The 21,143-nt window shown below is 49.7% G+C and overlaps 1 protein-coding gene across 1 annotated transcript in view; it reads right to left on the minus strand.

Annotated features, from left to right (window-relative positions):
• The window catches only part of LOC142142541 (uridine-cytidine kinase-like 1), a 62,206-nt gene that overhangs the window by 13,895 nt on the left and 27,168 nt on the right, over positions 1 to 21,143 (minus strand). Inside the window, exon 9 of the mRNA XM_075200420.1 lies at positions 20,256 to 20,275. Coding sequence (XP_075056521.1) covers positions 20,256 to 20,275 — 20 coding nt within the window. The remainder of the gene's footprint in view (positions 1 to 20,255; positions 20,276 to 21,143) is intronic.

Raw genomic sequence — 21,143 nt, forward strand, 5'->3', positions numbered from 1 at the left:
CATCACCATACAGCTAACATCACCAACCATAGCACACCACCGGCAATCACACGATGCTGACCACGTCACTACACCCGAATCATCACCATACAGCTAACATCACCAACCATAGCACACCACCGGCAATCACACGATGCTGACCACATCACTACACCAGAATCATCCCCATACAGCTAACATCACCAACCATAGCACACCACCGGCAATCACACGATGCTGACTACGTCACTACACCCGAATCATCACCATACAGCTAACATCCCCAACCATAGTATACCACCGGCAATCACACGATGCTGACCACATCACTACACCAGAATCATCCCCATACAGCTAACATCACCAACCATAGCACACCACCGGCAATCACACGATGCTGACCACGTCACTACACCAGAATCATCACCATACAGCTAACATCACCAACCATGCCACACCACCGGCAATCACACGATGCTGACCACGTCACTACACCAGAATCATCACCATACAGCCAACATCACCAACCATAGCACACCACCGGCAATCACACGATGCTGACCACGTCACTACACCAGAATCATCACCATACAGCTAACATCACCAACCATGCCACACCACCGGCAATCACACGATGCTGACCACGTCACTACACCAGAATCATCACCAACCATAGCACACCACCGGCAATCACACGATGCAGACCACGTCATTACACCAGAATCATCACCATACAGCTAACATCACCAACCATAGCACACCACCGGCAATCACACGATACTGACCACATCACAACACCCGAATCATCACCATACAGCTAACATCACCAACCATAGCATACCACCGGCAATCACACGATGCTGACCACACCACTACACCAGAATCATCACCATACAGCTAACATCACCAACCATAGCACACCACCGGCAATCACACGATGCTGACCACACCACTACACCAGAATCATCACCATACAGCTAACATCACCAACCATAGCACACCACCGGCAATCACACGATGCTGACCACGTCACTACACCAGAATCATCACCATACAGCTAACATCACCAACCATAGCACACCACCGGCAATCACACGATGCTGACCACGTCACTACACCAGAATCATCACCATACAGCTGACATCACCAACCATAGCACACCACCGGCAATCACACGATGCTGATCACGTCACTATACCCGAATCATCACCATACAGCCAACATCACCAACCATAGCACACCACCGGCAATCACACGATGCTGACCACGTCACTACACCAGAATCATCACCATACAGCTAACATCACCAACCATGCCACACCACCGGCAATCACACGATGCTGACCACGTCACTACACCAGAATCATCACCAACCATAGCACACCACCGGCAATCACACGATGCAGACCACGTCATTACACCAGAATCATCACCATACAGCTAACATCACCAACCATAGCACACCACCGGCAATCACACGATACTGACCACATCACAACACCCGAATCATCACCATACAGCTAACATCACCAACCATAGCATACCACCGGCAATCACACGATGCAGACCACGTCACTACACCAGAATCATCACCATACAGCTAACATCACCAACCATAGCACACCACCGGCAATCACACGATGCTGACCACGCCACTACACCAGAATCATCACCATACAGCTAACATCACCAACCATAGCACACCACCGGCAATCACACGATGCAGACCACGTCACTACACCAGAATCATCACCATACAGCTAACATCACCAACCGTGCCACACCACCGGCAATCACACGATGCTGACCACGTCACTACACCAGAATCATCACCATACAGCTAACATCACCAACCATAGCACACCACCGGCAATCACACGATGCTGACCACATCACAACACCCGAATCATCACCATACAGCTAACATCACCAACCATAGCATACCACCGGCAATCACACGATGCTGACCACACCACTACACCAGAATCATCACCATACAGCTAACATCACCAACCATAGCACACCACCGGCAATCACACGATGCTGACCACACCACTACACCAGAATCATCACCATACAGCTAACATCACCAACCATAGCACACCACCGGCAATCACACGATGCAGACCACGTCACTACACCAGAATCATCACCATACAGCTGACATCACCAACCATAGCACACCACCGGCAATCACACGATGCTGACCACGCCACTACACCAGAATCATCACCATACAGCTAACATCACCAACCATAGCACACCACCGGCAATCACACGATGCAGACCACGTCACTACACCAGAATCATCACCATACAGCTAACATCACCAACCATAGCACACCACCGGCAATCACACGATGCAGACCACGTCACTACACCCGAAACATCACCATACAGCTGACATCACCAACCATAGCACACCACCGGCAATCACACGATGCTGACCACGCCACTACACCAGAATCATCACCATACAGCTAACATCACCAACCATAGCACACCACCGGCAATCACACGATGCTGACCACGCCACTACACCAGAATCATCACCATACAGCTGACATCACCAACCATAGCACACCACCGGCAATCACACGATGCTGACCACGTCACTACACCCGAATCATCACCATACAGCTAACATCACCAACCATAGCACACCACCGGCAATCACACGATGCTGACCACGTCACTACACCCGAAACATCACCATACAGCTGACATCACCAACCATAGCACACCACCGGCAATCACACGATGCTGACCACGTCACTACACCCGAAACATCACCATACAGCTGACATCACCAACCATAGCACACCACCGGCAATCACACGATGCTGACCACGTCACTACACCAGAATCATCACCATACAGCTAACATCACCAACCATAGCACACTACCGGCAATCACACAATGCTGACCACACCACTACACCAGAATTATCACCATACAGCTAACATCACCAACCATAGCACACCACCGGCAATCACACGATGCTGACCACATCACAACACCCGAATCATCACCATACAGCTTACATCACCAACCATAGCACACCACCGGCAATCACACGATGCTGACCACGTCACTACACCAGAATCATCACCATACAGCTAACATCACCAACCATAGCACACCACCGGCAATCACACGATGCTGACCACGTCACTACACCAGAATCATCACCATACAGCTAACATCACCAACCATAGCACACCACCGGCAATCACACGATGCTGACCACACCACTACACCAGAATCATCACCATACAGCTAACATCACCAACCATAGCACACCACCGGCAATCACACGATGCTGACCACGTCACTACACCAGAATCATCACCATACAGCTAACATCACCAACCATAGCACACCACCGGCAATCACACGATGCTGACCACACCACTACACCAGAATCATCACCATACAGCTAACATCACCAACCATAGCACACCACCGGCAATCACACGATGCTGACCACGTCACTACACCAGAATCATCACCATACAGCTAACATCACCAACCATAGCACACCACCGGCAATCACACAATGCTGACCACACCACTACACCAGAATTATCACCATACAGCTAACATCACCAACCATAGCACACCACCGGCAATCACACGATGCTGACCACGTCACAACACCAGAATCATCACCATACAGCTAACATCACCAACCATAGCACACCACCGGCAATCACACGATGCTGACCACGTCACTACACCAGAATCATCACCATACAGCCAACATCACCAACCATACCACACCACCGGCAATCACACGATGCTGACCACATCACTACACCAGAATCATCACCATACAGCCAACATCACCAACCATAGCACACCACCGGCAATCACACGATGCTGACCACACCACTACACCAGAATCATCACCATACAGCTAACATCACCAACCATAGCACACCACCGGCAATCACACGATGCTGACCACGTCACTACACCAGAATCATCACCATACAGCTTACATCACCAACCATGCCACACCACCGGCAATCACACGATGCTGACCACGTCACTACACCAGAATCATCACCATACAGCTAACATCACCAACCATGCCACACCACCGGCAATCACACGATGCTGACCACGCCACTAGACCAGAATCATCACCATACAGCTGACATCACCAACCATAGCACACCACCGGCAATCACACGATGCTGACCACGTCACTACACCAGAATCATCACCATACAGCTAACATCACCAACCATAGCACACCACCGGCAATCACACGATGCAGACCACGTCACTACACCAGAATCATCACCATACAGCTGACATCACCAACCATAGCACACCACCGGCAATCACACGATGCTGACCACGTCACTACACCCGAATCATCACCATACAGCCACCATCACCAACCATAGCACACCACCGGCAATCACACGATGCAGACCACGTCACTACACCAGAATCATCACCATACAGCTAACATCACCAACCATGCCACACCACCGGCAATCACACGATGCTGACCACGTCACTACACCAGAATCATCACCATACAGCTGACATCACCAACCATAGCACACCACCGGCAATCACACGATGCTGACCACGTCACTACACCAGAATCATCACCATACAGCCAACATCACCAACCATAGCACACCACCGGCAATCACACTATGCTGACCACGTCACTACACCCGAAACATCACCATACAGCTGACATCACCAACCATAGCACACCACCGGCAATCACACGATGCTGACCACGTCACTACACCAGAATCATCACCATACAGCTAACATCACCAACCATAGCACACCACCGGCAATCACACAATGCTGACCACACCACTACACCAGAATTATCACCATACAGCTAACATCACCAACCATAGCACACCACCGGCAATCACACGATGCTGACCACGTCACAACACCAGAATCATCACCATACAGCTAACATCACCAACCATGCCACACCACCGGCAATCACACGATGCTGACCACGTCACTACACCAGAATCATCACCATACAGCTAACATCACCAACCATAGCACACCACCGGCAATCACACAATGCTGACCACACCACTACACCAGAATTATCACCATACAGCTAACATCACCAACCATAGCACACCACCGGCAATCACACGATGCTGACCACGTCACAACACCAGAATCATCACCATACAGCTAACATCACCAACCATGCCACACCACCGGCAATCACACGATGCTGACCACGCCACTACACCAGAATCATCACCATACAGCTGACATCACCAACCATAGCACACCACCGGCAATCACACGATGCAGACCACGTCACTACACCAGAATCATCACCATACAGCTGACATCACCAACCATAGCACACCACCGGCAATCACACGATGCAGACCACGTCACTACACCAGAATCATCACCATACAGCTAACATCACCAACCATAGCACACCACCGGCAATCACACGATGCAGACCACGTCACTACACCAGAATCATCACCATACAGCTGACATCACCAACCATAGCACACCACCGGCAATCACACGATGCAGACCACGTCACTACACCAGAATCATCACCATACAGCTAACATCACCAACCATGCCACACCACCGGCAATCACACGATGCTGACCACGTCACTACACCAGAATCATCACCATACAGCCAACATCACCAACCATAGCACACCACCGGCAATCACACTATGCTGACCACGTCACTACACCCGAAACATCACCATACAGCTGACATCACCAACCATAGCACACCACCGGCAATCACACGATGCTGACCACGTCACTACACCAGAATCATCACCATACAGCCAACATCACCAACCATAGCACACCAACGGCAATCACACTATGCTGACCACGTCACTACACCCGAAACATCACCATACAGCTGACATCACCAACCATAGCACACCACCGGCAATCACACGATGCTGACCACGTCACTACACCCGAAACATCACCATACAGCTAACATCACCAACCATAGCACAACCGGCAATCACACGATGCTGACCACGTCACTACACCAGAATCATCACCATACAGCTAACATCACCAACCATAGCACACCACCGGCAATCACACGATGCTGACCACGTCACTACACCAGAATCATCACCATACAGCTAACATCACCAACCATAGCACACCACCGGCAATCACACGATGCTGACTACGTCACTACACCCGAATCATCACCATACAGCTAACATCACCAACCATAGCACACCACCGGCAATCACACGATGCAGACCACGTCACTACACCAGAATCATCACCATACAGCCAACATCACCAACCATAGCACACCACCGGCAATCACACGATGCTGACCACGTCACTACACCAGAATCATCACCATACAGCTAACATCACCAACCATGCCACACCACCGGCAATCACACGATGCTGACCACGTCACTACACCAGAACCATCACCATACAGCTAACATCACCAACCGTGCCACACTACCGGCAATCACACGATGCTGACCACGCCACTACACCCGAATCATCACCATACAGCTAACATCACCAACCATAGCACACCACCGGCAATCACACGATGCTGACCACGTCACTACACCAGAATCATCACCATACAGCTAACATCACCAACCATAGCACACCACCGGCAATCACACAATGCTGACCACACCACTACACCAGAATTATCACCATACAGCTAACATCACCAACCATAGCACACCACCGGCAATCACACGATGCTGACCACGTCACAACACCAGAATCATCACCATACAGCTAACATCACCAACCATGCCACACCACCGGCAATCACACGATGCTGACCACGTCACTACACCAGAATCATCACCATACAGCTAACATCACCAACCATGCCACACCACCGGCAATCACACGATGCTGACCACGTCACTACACCCGAATCATCACCATACAGCTGACATCACCAACCATAGCACACCACCGGCAATCACACGATGCTGACCACGTCACTACACCAGAATCATCACCATACAGCTAACATCACCAACCATGCCAAACCACCGGCAATCACACGATGCAGACCACGTCACTACACCAGAATCATCACCATACAGCTAACATCACCAACCATAGCACACCACCGGCAATCACACGATGCTGACCACGTCACTACACCAGAATCATCACCATACAGCTAACATCACCAACCATAGCACACCACCGGCAATCACACGATGCTGACCACGTCACTACACCAGAATCATCACCATACAGCTAACATCACCAACCATAGCACACCACCGGCAATCACACGATGCAGACCACATCACTACACCAGAATCATCACCATACAGCTAACATCACCAACCATAGCACACCACCGGCAATCACACGATGCAGACCACGTCACTACACCAGAATCATCACCATACAGCTAACATCACCAACCATAGCACACCACCGGCAATCACACGATGCAGACCACATCACTACACCAGAATCATCACCATACAGCCAACATCACCAACCATAGCACACCACCGGCAATCACACGATGCAGACCACGTCACTACACCCGAACCATCACCATACAGCTAACATCACCAACCATAGCACACCACCGGCAATCACACAATGCTGACCACACCACTACACCCGAATCATCACCATACAGCTAACATCACCAACCATAGCACACCACCGGCAATCACACGATGCTGACCACATCACTATACCCGAATCATCACCATACAGCCAACATCACCAACCATAGCACACCACCGGCAATCACACGATGCAGACCACATCACTACACCAGAATCATCACCATACAGCCAACATCACCAACCATAGCACACCACCGGCAATCACACGATGCAGACCACGTCACTACACCCGAACCATCACCATACAGCTAACATCACCAACCATAGCACACCACCGGCAATCACACAATGCTGACCACACCACTACACCCGAATCATCACCATACAGCTAACATCACCAACCATAGCACACCACCGGCAATCACACGATGCTGACCACGTCACTATACCCGAATCATCACCATACAGCTAACATCACCAACCGTGCCACACCACCGGCAATCACACGATGCAGACCACATCACTACACCAGAATCATCACCATACAGCTAACATCAACAACCATGCCACACCACCGGCAATCACACGATGCTGACCACGTCACTACACCAGAATCATCACCATACAGCTTACATCACCAACCGTGCCACACCACCGGCAATCACACGATGCTGACCACGTCACTACACCAGAATCATCACCATACAGCTTACATCACCAACCATAGCACACCACCGGCAATCACACGATGCAGACCACGTCACTACACCAGAATCATCACCATACAGCTTACATCACCAACCGTGCCACACCACCGGCAATCACACGATGCAGACCACGTCACTACACCAGAATCATCACCATACAGCTAACATCACCAACCATAGCACACCACCGGCAATCACACGATGCAGACCACGTCACTACACCAGAATCATCACCATACAGCTTACATCACCAACCGTGCCACACCACCGGCAATCACACGATGCAGACCACGTCACTACACCAGAATCATCACCATACAGCTAACATCACCAACCATGCCACATTACCGGCAATCACACGATGCTGACCACATCACTACACCAGAATCATCACCATACAGCTGACATCACCAACCGTACCACACCACCGCAATCACACGATGCAGACCACATCACTACACCCGAATCATCACCATACAGCTAACATCACCAACCATAGCACACCACCGGCAATCACACGATGCTGACCACGTCACTACACCCGAAACATCACCATACAGCTAACATCACCAACCATAGCACACCACCGGCAATCACACGATGCAGACCACGTCACTACACCAGAATCATCACCATACAGCTAACATCACCAACCATGCCACACTACCGGCAATCACACGATGCAGACCACGTCACTACACCAGAACCATCACCATACAGCTAACATCACCAACCATGCCACACTACCGGCAATCACACGATGCAGACCACGTCACTACACCCGAAACATCACCATACAGCTAACATCACCAACCATAGCACACCACCGGCAATCACACGATGCTGACCACGTCACTACACCCGAATCATCACCATACAGCTAACATCACCAACCATAGCACACCACCGGCAATCACACGATGCAGACCACGTCACTACACCAGAATCATCACCATACAGCTAACATCACCAACCATAGCACACCACCGGCAATCACACGATGCAGACCACGTCACTACACCAGAATCATCACCATACAGCTAATATCACCAACCATAGCACACCACCGGCAATCACACGATGCTGACCACGTCACTACACCAGAATCATCACCATACAGCTAACATCACCAACCATAGCACACCACCGGCAATCACACGATGCTGACCACGTCACTACACCAGAATCATCACCATACAGCTAACATCACCAACCATAGCACACCACCGGCAATCACACGATGCAGACCACGTCACTACACCCGAAACATCACCATACAGCTAACATCACCAACCATAGCACACCACCGGCAATCACACGATGCAGACCACGTCACTATACCAGAATCATCACCATACAGCTAACATCACCAACCATAGCACACCACCGGCAATCACACGATGCTGACCACGCCACTACACCAGAATCATCACCATACAGCTAACATCACCAACCATACCACACCACCGGCAATCACACGATGCTGACCACATCACTACACCCGAATCATCACCATACAGCTGACATCACCAACCATAGCACACCACCGGCAATCACACGATACAGACCACGTCACTACACCAGAATCATCACCATACAGCTAACATCACCAACCATAGCACACCACCGGCAATCACACGATGCAGACCACATCACAACACCAGAATCATCACCATACAGCTAACATCACCAACCATGCCACACTACCGGCAATCACACGATGCAGACCACATCACTACACCAGAATCATCACCATACAGCTAACATCACCAACCGTACCACACCACCGGCAATCACACGATGCAGACCACGTCACTACACCCGAATCATCACCATACAGCTAACATCACCAACCATAGCACACCACCGGCAATCACACGATGCAGACCACATCACTACACCCGAATCATCACTATACAGCTTACATCACCAACCGTACCACACCACCGGCAATCACACGATACAGACCACATCACTACACCAGAATCATCACCATACAGCTAACATCACCAACCATGCCACACAGCCGGCAATCACACGATGCTGACCACGTCACTACACCAGAATCATCACCATACAGCTTACATCACCAACAATGCCACACCACCGGCAATCACACGATGCTGACCACGTCACTACACCAGAATCATCACCAACCATGCCACACCACCGGCAATCACACGATGCTGACCACGTCACTACACCAGAATCATCACCATACAGCTTACATCACCAACAATGCCACACCACCGGCAATCACACGATGCAGACCACGTCACTACACCCGAATCATCACCATACAGCTTACATCACCAACAATGCCACACCACCGGCAATCACACGATGCTGACCACGTCACTACACCAGAATCATCACCATACAGCTAACATCACCAACCATAGCACACCACCGGCAATCACACGATACAGACCACATCACTACACCAGAATCATCACCATACAGCTTACATCACCAACAATGCCACACCACCGGCAATCACACGATGCAGACCACGTCACTACACCAGAATCATCACCATACAGCTAACATCACCAACCGTGCCACACTACCGGCAATCACACGATGCAGACCACGTCACTACACCCGAAACATCACCATACAGCTAACATCACCAACCATGCCACACCACCGGCAATCACACGATGCAGACCACGTCACTACACCCGAAACATCACCATACAGCTAACATCACCAACCGTACCACACCACCGGCAATCACACGATGCTGACCACGTCATTACACCAGAATCATCACCATACAGCTAACATCACCAACCATGCCACACTACCGGCAATCACACGATGCTGACCACATCACTACACCAGAATCATCACCATACAGCTAACATCACCAACCATGCCAAACCACCGGCAATCACACGATGCAGACCACGTCACTACACCAGAATCATCACCATACAGCTAACATCACCAACCATGCCACACCACCGGCAATCACACGATGCAGACCACGTCACTACACCAGAATCATCACCATACAGCTAACATCACCAACCATAGCACACCACCGGCAATCACACGATGCAGACCACATCACTACACCAGAATCATCACCATACAGCTAACATCACCAACCATAGCACACCACCGGCAATCACACGATGCAGACCACGTCACTACACCAGAATCATCACCATACAGCTAACATCACCAACCATAGCACACCACCGGCAATCACACGATGCAGACCACATCACTACACCAGAATCATCACCATACAGCCAACATCACCAACCATAGCACACCACCGGCAATCACACGATGCAGACCACGTCACTATACCAGAATCATCACCATACAGCTAACATCACCAACCATGCCACACCACCGGCAATCACACGATGCAGACCACATCACTACACCAGAATCATCACCATACAGCTAACATCAACAACCATGCCACACCACCGGCAATCACACGATGCAGACCACGTCACTACACCCGAACCATCACCATACAGCTAACATCACCAACCATAGCACACCACCGGCAATCACACGATGCAGACCACGTCACTACACCAGAATCATCACCATACAGCTAACATCACCAACCATGCCACATTACCGGCAATCACACGATGCTGACCACATCACTACACCCGAATCATCACCATACAGCTAACATCACCAACCGTACCACACCACCGCAATCACACGATGCAGACCACGTCACTACACCCGAATCATCACCATACAGCTAACATCACCAACCATGCCACACTACCGGCAATCACACGATGCTGACCACGTCACTACACCCGAAACATCACCATACAGCTAACATCACCAACCGTGCCACACTACCGGCAATCACACGATGCTGACCACATCACTACACCAGAATCATCACCATACAGCTAACATCACCAACCGTACCACACCACCGGCAATCACACGATGCTGACAACGTCACTACACCAGAATCATCACCATACAGCCAACATCACCAACCATGCCACACTACCGGCAATCACACGATGCTGACCACGTCACTACACCAGAATCATCACCATACAGCTTACATCACCAACCATAGCACACCACCGGCAATCACATGATGCTGACCACATCACTACATCAGAATCATCACCATACAGCTTACATCACCAACCATAGCACACCACCGGCAATCACATGATGCAGACCACGTCACTACACCAGAATCATCACCATACAGCTAACATCACCAACCATAGCACACCACCGGCAATCACACGATACAGACCACGTCACTACACTAGAATCATCACCATACAGCTAACATCACCAACCATAGCACACCACCGGCAATCACACGATGCAGACCACGTCACTACACCAGAATCATCACCATACAGCTAATATCACCAACCGTACCACACCACCGGCAATCACACGATGCAGACCACGTCACTACACCAGAATCATCACCATACAGCTGACATCACCAACCATAGCACACCACCGGCAATCACACGATGCTGACCACGTCACTACACCCGAATCATCACCATACAGCCACCATCACCAACCATAGCACACCACCGGCAATCACACGATGCTGACCACGTCACTACACCCGAATCATCACCATACAGCTAACATCACCAACCGTGCCACACCACCGGCAATCACACGATACAGACCACGTCACTACACCAGAATCATCACCATACAGCCACCATCACCAACCATAGCACACCACCGGCAATCACACGATGCAGACCACGTCACTACACCCGAATCATCACCATACAGCTAACATCACCAACCGTGCCACACCACCGGCAATCACACGATACAGACCACGTCACTACACCAGAATCATCACCATACAGCTAACATCACCAACCGTACCACACCACCGGCAATCACACGATGCAGACCACATCACTACACCAGAATCATCACCATACAGCTAACATCACCAACCGTACCACACCACCGGCAATCACACGATGCAGACCACGTCACTACACCCGAATCATCACCATACAGCTAACATCACCAACCATAGCACACCACCGGCAATCACACGATGCTGACCACGTCACTACACCCGAATCATCACCATACAGCTAACATCACCAACCATAGCACACCACCGGCAATCACACGATGCTGACCACGTCACTACACCCGAATCATCACTATACAGCTTACATCACCAACCGTAGCACACCACCGGCAATCACACGATAAAGACCACATCACTACACCAGAATCATCACCATACAGCTAACATCACCAACCATACCACACCACCGGCAATCACACGATGCAGACCACGTCACTACACCAGAATCATCACCATACAGCTAACATCACCAACCATGCCACACAGCCGGCAATCACACGATGCTGACCACGTCACTACACCAGAATCATCACCATACAGCTTACATCACCAACAATGCCACACCACCGGCAATCACACGATGCTGACCACGTCACTACACCAGAATCATCACCAACCATGCCACACCACCGGCAATCACACGATGCTGACCACGTCACTACACCAGAATCATCACCATACAGCTAACATCACCAACCATGCCACACAGCCGGCAATCACACGATGCTGACCACGTCACTACACCAGAATCATCACCATACAGCTTACATCACCAACAATGCCACACCACCGGCAATCACACGATGCAGACCATGTCACTACACCCGAATCATCACCATACAGCTAACATCACCAACCATAGCACACCACCGGCAATCACACGATACAGACCACATCACTACACCAGAATCATCACCATACAGCTAACATCACCAACCATGCCACACCACCGCAATCACACGATACAGACCACGTCACTACACCAGAATCATCACCATACAGCTAACATCACCAACCATGCCACACAGCCGGCAATCACATGATGCTGACCACGTCACTACACCAGAATCATCACCATACAGCGTACATCACCAACAATGCCACACCACCGGCAATCACACGATGCTGACCACGTCACTACACCAGAATCATCACCAACCATGCCACACCACCGGCAATCACACGATGCTGACCACGTCACTACACCAGAATCATCACCATACAGCTAACATCACCAACCATAGCACACTACCGGCAATCACACGATGCAGACCACGTCACTATACCCGAATCATCACCATACAGCCAACATCACCAACCATAGCACACCACCGGCAATCACACGATGCAGACCACGTCACTACACCCGAATCATCACCATACAGCTTACATCACCAACCATGCCACACCACCGGCAATCACACGATGCTGACCACGTCACTACACCAGAATCATCACCATACAGCTAACATCACCAACCATAGCACACCACCGGCAATCACACGATGCTGACCACGTCACTACACCCGAATCATCACCATACAGCCAACATCACCAACCATGCCACACCACCGGCAATCACACGATGCTGACCACGTCACTACACCCGAATCATCACCATACAGCTTACATCACCAACCGTGCCACACCACCGGCAATCACACGATGCTGACCACGTCACTACACCCGAATCATCACCATACAGCTAACATCACCAACTGTGCCACACTACCGGCAATCACACGATGCAGACCACGTCACTACACCAGAATCATCACCATACAGCTAACATCACCAACCATAGCACACCACCGGCAATCACACGATGCTGACCACGTCACTACACCAGAATCATCACCATACAGCTAACATCACCAACCATAGCACACCACCGGCAATCACACGATGCAGACCACGTCACTACACCAGAATCATCACCATACAGCTTACATCACCAACCATAGCACACCACCGGCAATCACACGATGCAGACCACGTCACTACACCCGAATCATCACCATACAGCCAACATCACCAACCATGCCACACCACGGCAATCACACGATGCTGACCACGTCACTACACCCGAATCATCACCATACAGCTTACATCACCAACCGTGCCACACCACCGGCAATCACACGATGCAGACCACGTCACTACACCAGAATCATCACCATACAGCTAACATCACCAACCATAGCACACCACCGGCAATCACACGATGCTGACCACGTCACTACACCAGAATCATCACCATACAGCTAACATCACCAACCATGCCACACCACCGGCAATCACACGATGCAGACCACGTCACTACACCAGAATCATCACCATACAGCTTACATCACCAACCATAGCACACCACCGGCAATCACACGATGCTGACCACGTCACTACACCAGAATCATCACCATACAGCTAACATCACCAACCATGCCACACCACCGGCAATCACACGATGCTGACCACGTCACTACACCAGAATCATCACCATACAGCTAACATCACCAACCATGCCACACCACCGGCAATCACACGATGCTGACCACGTCACTACACCAGAATCATCACCATACAGCTTACATCACCAACCATGCCACACCACCGGCAATCACACGATGCAGACCACGTCACTACACCAGAATCATCACCATACAGCCAACATCACCAACCATAGCACACCACCGCAATCACACGATGCAGACCACGTCACTATACCCGAATCATCACCATACAGCCAACATCACCAACCATAGCACACCACCGGCAATCACACGATGCAGACCACGTCACTACACCCGAATCATCACCATACAGCCAACATCACCAACCATGCCACACCACCGGCAATCACACGATGCAGACCACGTCACTACACCCGAATCATCACCATACAGCCAACATCACCAACCATGCCACACCACCGGCAATCACACGATGCTGACCACGTCACTACACCCGAATCATCACCATACAGCTTACATCACCAACCGTGCCACACCACCGGCAATCACACGATGCTGACCACGTCACTACACCCGAATCATCACCATACAGCTAACATCACCAACCGTGCCACACTACCGGCAATCACACGATGCAGACCACGTCACTACACCAGAATCATCACCATACAGCCACCATCACCAACCATGCCACACCACCGGCAATCACACGATGCAGACCACGTCACTACACCAGAATCATCACCATAAAGCCAACATCCCCAACCATAGCACACCACCGGCAATCACACGATGCAGACCACATCACTACACCAGAATCATCACCATAAAGCCAACATCCCCAACCATAGCACACCACCGGCAATCACACGATGCAGACCACGTCACTACACCAGAATCATCACCATACAGCTAACATCACCAACCATAGCCCACCACCGGCAATCACACGATGCAGACCACGTCACTATACCCGAATCATCACCATACAGCCAACATCACCAACCATAGCACACCACCGGCAATCACACGATGCAGACCACGTCACTACACCCGAATCATCACCATACAGCTTACATCACCAACCATGCCACACCCCCGGCAATCACACGATGCAGACCACGTCACTACACCCGAATCATCACCATACAGCTAACATCACCAACCATGCCACACCACCGGCAATCACACGATGCAGACCACGTCACTACACCAGAATCATCACCATACAGCTTACATCACCAACCATATAGCACACCACCGGCAATCACACGATGCAGACCACGTCACTACACCAGAATCATCACCATACAGCTAACATCACCAACCATAGCACACCACTGGCAATCACACGATGCTGACCACGTCACTACACCAGAATCATCACCATACAGCTAACATCACCAACCATAGCCCACCACCGGCAATCACACGATGCAGACCACGTCACTACACCAGAATCATCACCATACAGCCAACATCCCCAACCATAGCCCACCACCGGCAATCACACGATGCAGACCACGTCACTACACCAGAATCATCACCATACAGCCAACATCACCAACCATAGCCCACCACCGGCAATCACACGATGCAGACCACGTCACTACACCAGAATCATCACCATACAGCTAACATCACCAACCATAGCACACCACCGGCAATCACACGATGCAGACCACGTCACTACACCAGAATCATCACCATACAGCCAACATCACCAACCATAGCACACCACCGGCAATCACACGATGCTGACCACGTCACTACACCAGAATCATCACCATACAGCTAACATCACCAACCATAGCACACCACCGACAATCACACGATGCAGACCACGCCACTACACCAGAATCATCACCATACAGCCAACATCACCAACCATAGCACACCACCGGCAATCACACGATGCAGACCACGTCACTATACCAGAATCATCACCATACAGCCAACATCACCAACCATAGCACACCACCGGCAATCACACGATGCAGACCACGTCACTATACCCGAATCATCACCATACAGCTAACATCACCAACCATAGCACACCACCGGCAATCACACGATGCTGACCACGTCACTACACCCGAAACATCACCATACAGCTAACATCACCAACCATAGCCCACCACCGGCAATCACACGATGCAGACCACATCACTACACCAGGATCATCACCATACAGCCAACATCACCAACCATGCCACACCACCGGCAATCACACGATGCAGACCACGTCACTATACCCGAATCATCACCATACAGCTAACATCACCAACCATAGCCCACCACCGGCAATCACACGATGCAGACCACGTCACTACACCAGAATCATCACCATACAGCCAACATCACCAACCATAGCACACCACCGGCAATCACACGATGCAGACCACGTCACTACACCAGAATCATCACCATACAGCTAACATCACCAACCGTAGCACACCACCGGCAATCACATGATGCTGACCACATCACTACACCAGAATCATCACCATACAGCCAACATCACCAACCATAGCCCACCACCGGCAATCACACGAAGCAGACCACGTCACTACACCAGAACCATTATAATGAACCGAGAACCTCTTACTACTGCCATAGCTCCTCCAACTGCCGGTCTACAGTCTCAGATTCTGAGAAATCTGATAAAACATATTTTATATAAAACTTTGCTGTTTTGAAGGTGAGAAGAACATTTATAAGTTGCTCCCTTAGTCTTTCAGCTGTGAACAGAATCCCTCAGGGACAAATACAGTGGGTAATGGTAAAAAGCTACAAGTGTGGTAGTTACTCAGAAGATTGGAGAACAATTGTAGTACATCGCTGAGTGCAAGATCATCATCATTTATTTATATAGCGCCACTGATTCCGCAGCGCTGTACAGAGAACTCACTCACTCCAGCCCTTGCCCCATTGGAGCTTACAATCTAAATTCCCTAATACACAGACAGACAGGGAGACTAAGGGCAATTTGATTGCAGCCAATTCACCTACCAGTATCACACTTTTCTGGGACAGAAAGTGTGTGAAATCCATAGAGGGAGACGTGTAATGAAGAAACTAAGAGTGCACATACATTTTGGATTATTCCAACACTCTATTGATACAGTTTTGCTGCCAGTTACATACAAGAACTACTTATTATACATTTAAACCCTTTTGAAGCTGGCTCCACCTAGGGGTTGAACAAAAGATATTTTTAATTAATTTTCTTTACTTATCACTTTTCTTTTAATTTTAACAATAATTCACCATTGCCAAATAGATATTTAAAATGGTCAGAGATATCCGACCCGATATTATATTTTATTGATATTTAATAAAGATTATGTTTTTAAATATTATTTTCCTCATATGGATCTGGAGTGCCTTCTTCTAGTATTATTAGTAATATATAGTACTATTTCTTTCCTTTCTCCCTTCTTTGTTTATCTGTGAATATTATACGTTCCCAGGATAAGCTGTTTATTCCGGATACTTATGTGTCTGAGAATGACAGACATGTAGATCATCCAGGATGCGCTGATATCAGCATATCTGGTTCATTATAAAGTGTTCTAGACTGCTGAGGACTTGTCATGTGTTCTGTAAGATATAACACACGTTGTCGTGACTGTGTATATGTTACATGCCAGATCTCTTCTCGTATTGATGACAGTTGTGTTATTTTTAAATGTGTTTTAAATAAATGATTTTATTTGGATTGTTGGAACCTTTGTCTTCAACTAAACATTCTGCCAAATCCCCATTAGATTGTGCGCATCTCTCTGCATTATAAGGAGAGAATTCCTAGTAATGACGGTTTTCTTATTACCACATTGCTTGACAGATGCAGATGACACATCCTGAGCTTATTAATATATAAAGTATATATACAACGGTAGGGTCATGGACTGGGAGCGGGGCCACACAGGGGCCTTCCCAGGCTGCTGGTAACGCCCTGCCATGTGGGCATCTGTGGCAGCTCTGCGACTCCTGGACATGGCAGTCATACAGGGTCTTCTGAAGGGTGCAGCCCGAGCAGACGGTGCTGGACTAGATGCAGCATTTGGTCTCATTTCAACACATACTGCAACACCGGCATTCATGGGTTGTCGGAGCATTTGCTCCTATTACAACTTGACCTGGGAGAATTAAATGGAATCCTCGGTTAGTACCAGATAGGTGAATGACCGGTATGGCAGAAACTCCCTTCTAGAGTACTGATGAATGTTACACAAATCCCATGAGTGTGAGCGGATGAGCCTTGGATTACATCCCTTTCACTCCTGGTTTGAGCCATAAATCTTGCAGTAATTGGGACATGAAACTGGGGCTATTGATTGGTCAGCACCTCAGATGGAAATTCCACTTGAATATAGACCTGGATACGGGTGTCAACACAACATCTCACCAAATGAAACCAGCACCAGATCTCAGGTCACCGCAAGACAACATCCAGATCATCTCACCACAAAACACCACGTAAGTCTGTGCTGTCTCCTGGGTATCACCATCGGTGCCAGGGACGGACGCCTCGCTCTGCCGGCAGCTCGGTCGTTGCTAGGCAGCAGGACGCTGTCCTCAGGAGCTTTTCATTGCCGTGCGCATGTGTGTCCGCTTGCATCTCTGTTTCCTAGCAACGGGACGCTTCTCTGCACTTCCCGTCAGCGGTCAGCTGTTCGGGCCGCTGCCTCCAATCAGGAATAGGGCTCCACTATTTAAATCTGCCCCTAACACTAGGTAGACGCCAGATTATCTAGATCTTCCTATGCTCCAACGTTCCAGCCTGTTTCCCTGCTCTCTGACTGACCTCCTGTGTACCGACCCGGCTCCCTCTGGTTCTGCTCCTGGATCTCCCTTCGGCCTGATTGCTCCCGCTGTATCTGACCTTTGGCTTTTGCCAGTACAGTTTGACCTCTGCCTGCACGACCACGTCTGTTCACCATCCACTCCGCTGATAGCTAACTTGGGGGGCCGCGACCTGCACGTCCCTTGCAACATACTTCAAACTCCCTTGCGGGGGTCTCTGGCAAAGACCAGGGGCGTGTTTAGACTCCGCGTCTCCTAGCTCAGCAGCGCAAATATCAGCAAATGGCCATCAGTCCCTGTGACTCGTGGCACTGGGGACTCATTGACTTAGTTTCAGTTTGTTTACTGAAGAACACAACCAGGCAACTCATGTCCTAGAATGCACCAGAAACGGTGAAACAAAGCAGACAGGGTCAATATTAAACTCAGGGGAACCACTGCCTTTCAATTACAGCACCTAGAGATTGCTGTGTGGACTAGAATATGTTCCTCTGTGCATTACTACATCTCCTGCTGTGTGCATAATAGTAATAATTAATATATTATAAATTATATTGCCTTAGCAATTGTTTAATGAAATGTTGTTGCATCTGACGCGGAGTCCGCACTGTTATGTGGAATATAGTGTCCAGCATAACATCTCACGTCACCACAAGACACATTACGCTATAAAGCCCAACATTTA

This window comes from Mixophyes fleayi, chromosome 3, assembly GCF_038048845.1.
Source record: "Mixophyes fleayi isolate aMixFle1 chromosome 3, aMixFle1.hap1, whole genome shotgun sequence".
In the NCBI taxonomy this organism is placed as follows: domain Eukaryota; kingdom Metazoa; phylum Chordata; class Amphibia; order Anura; family Limnodynastidae; genus Mixophyes; species Mixophyes fleayi.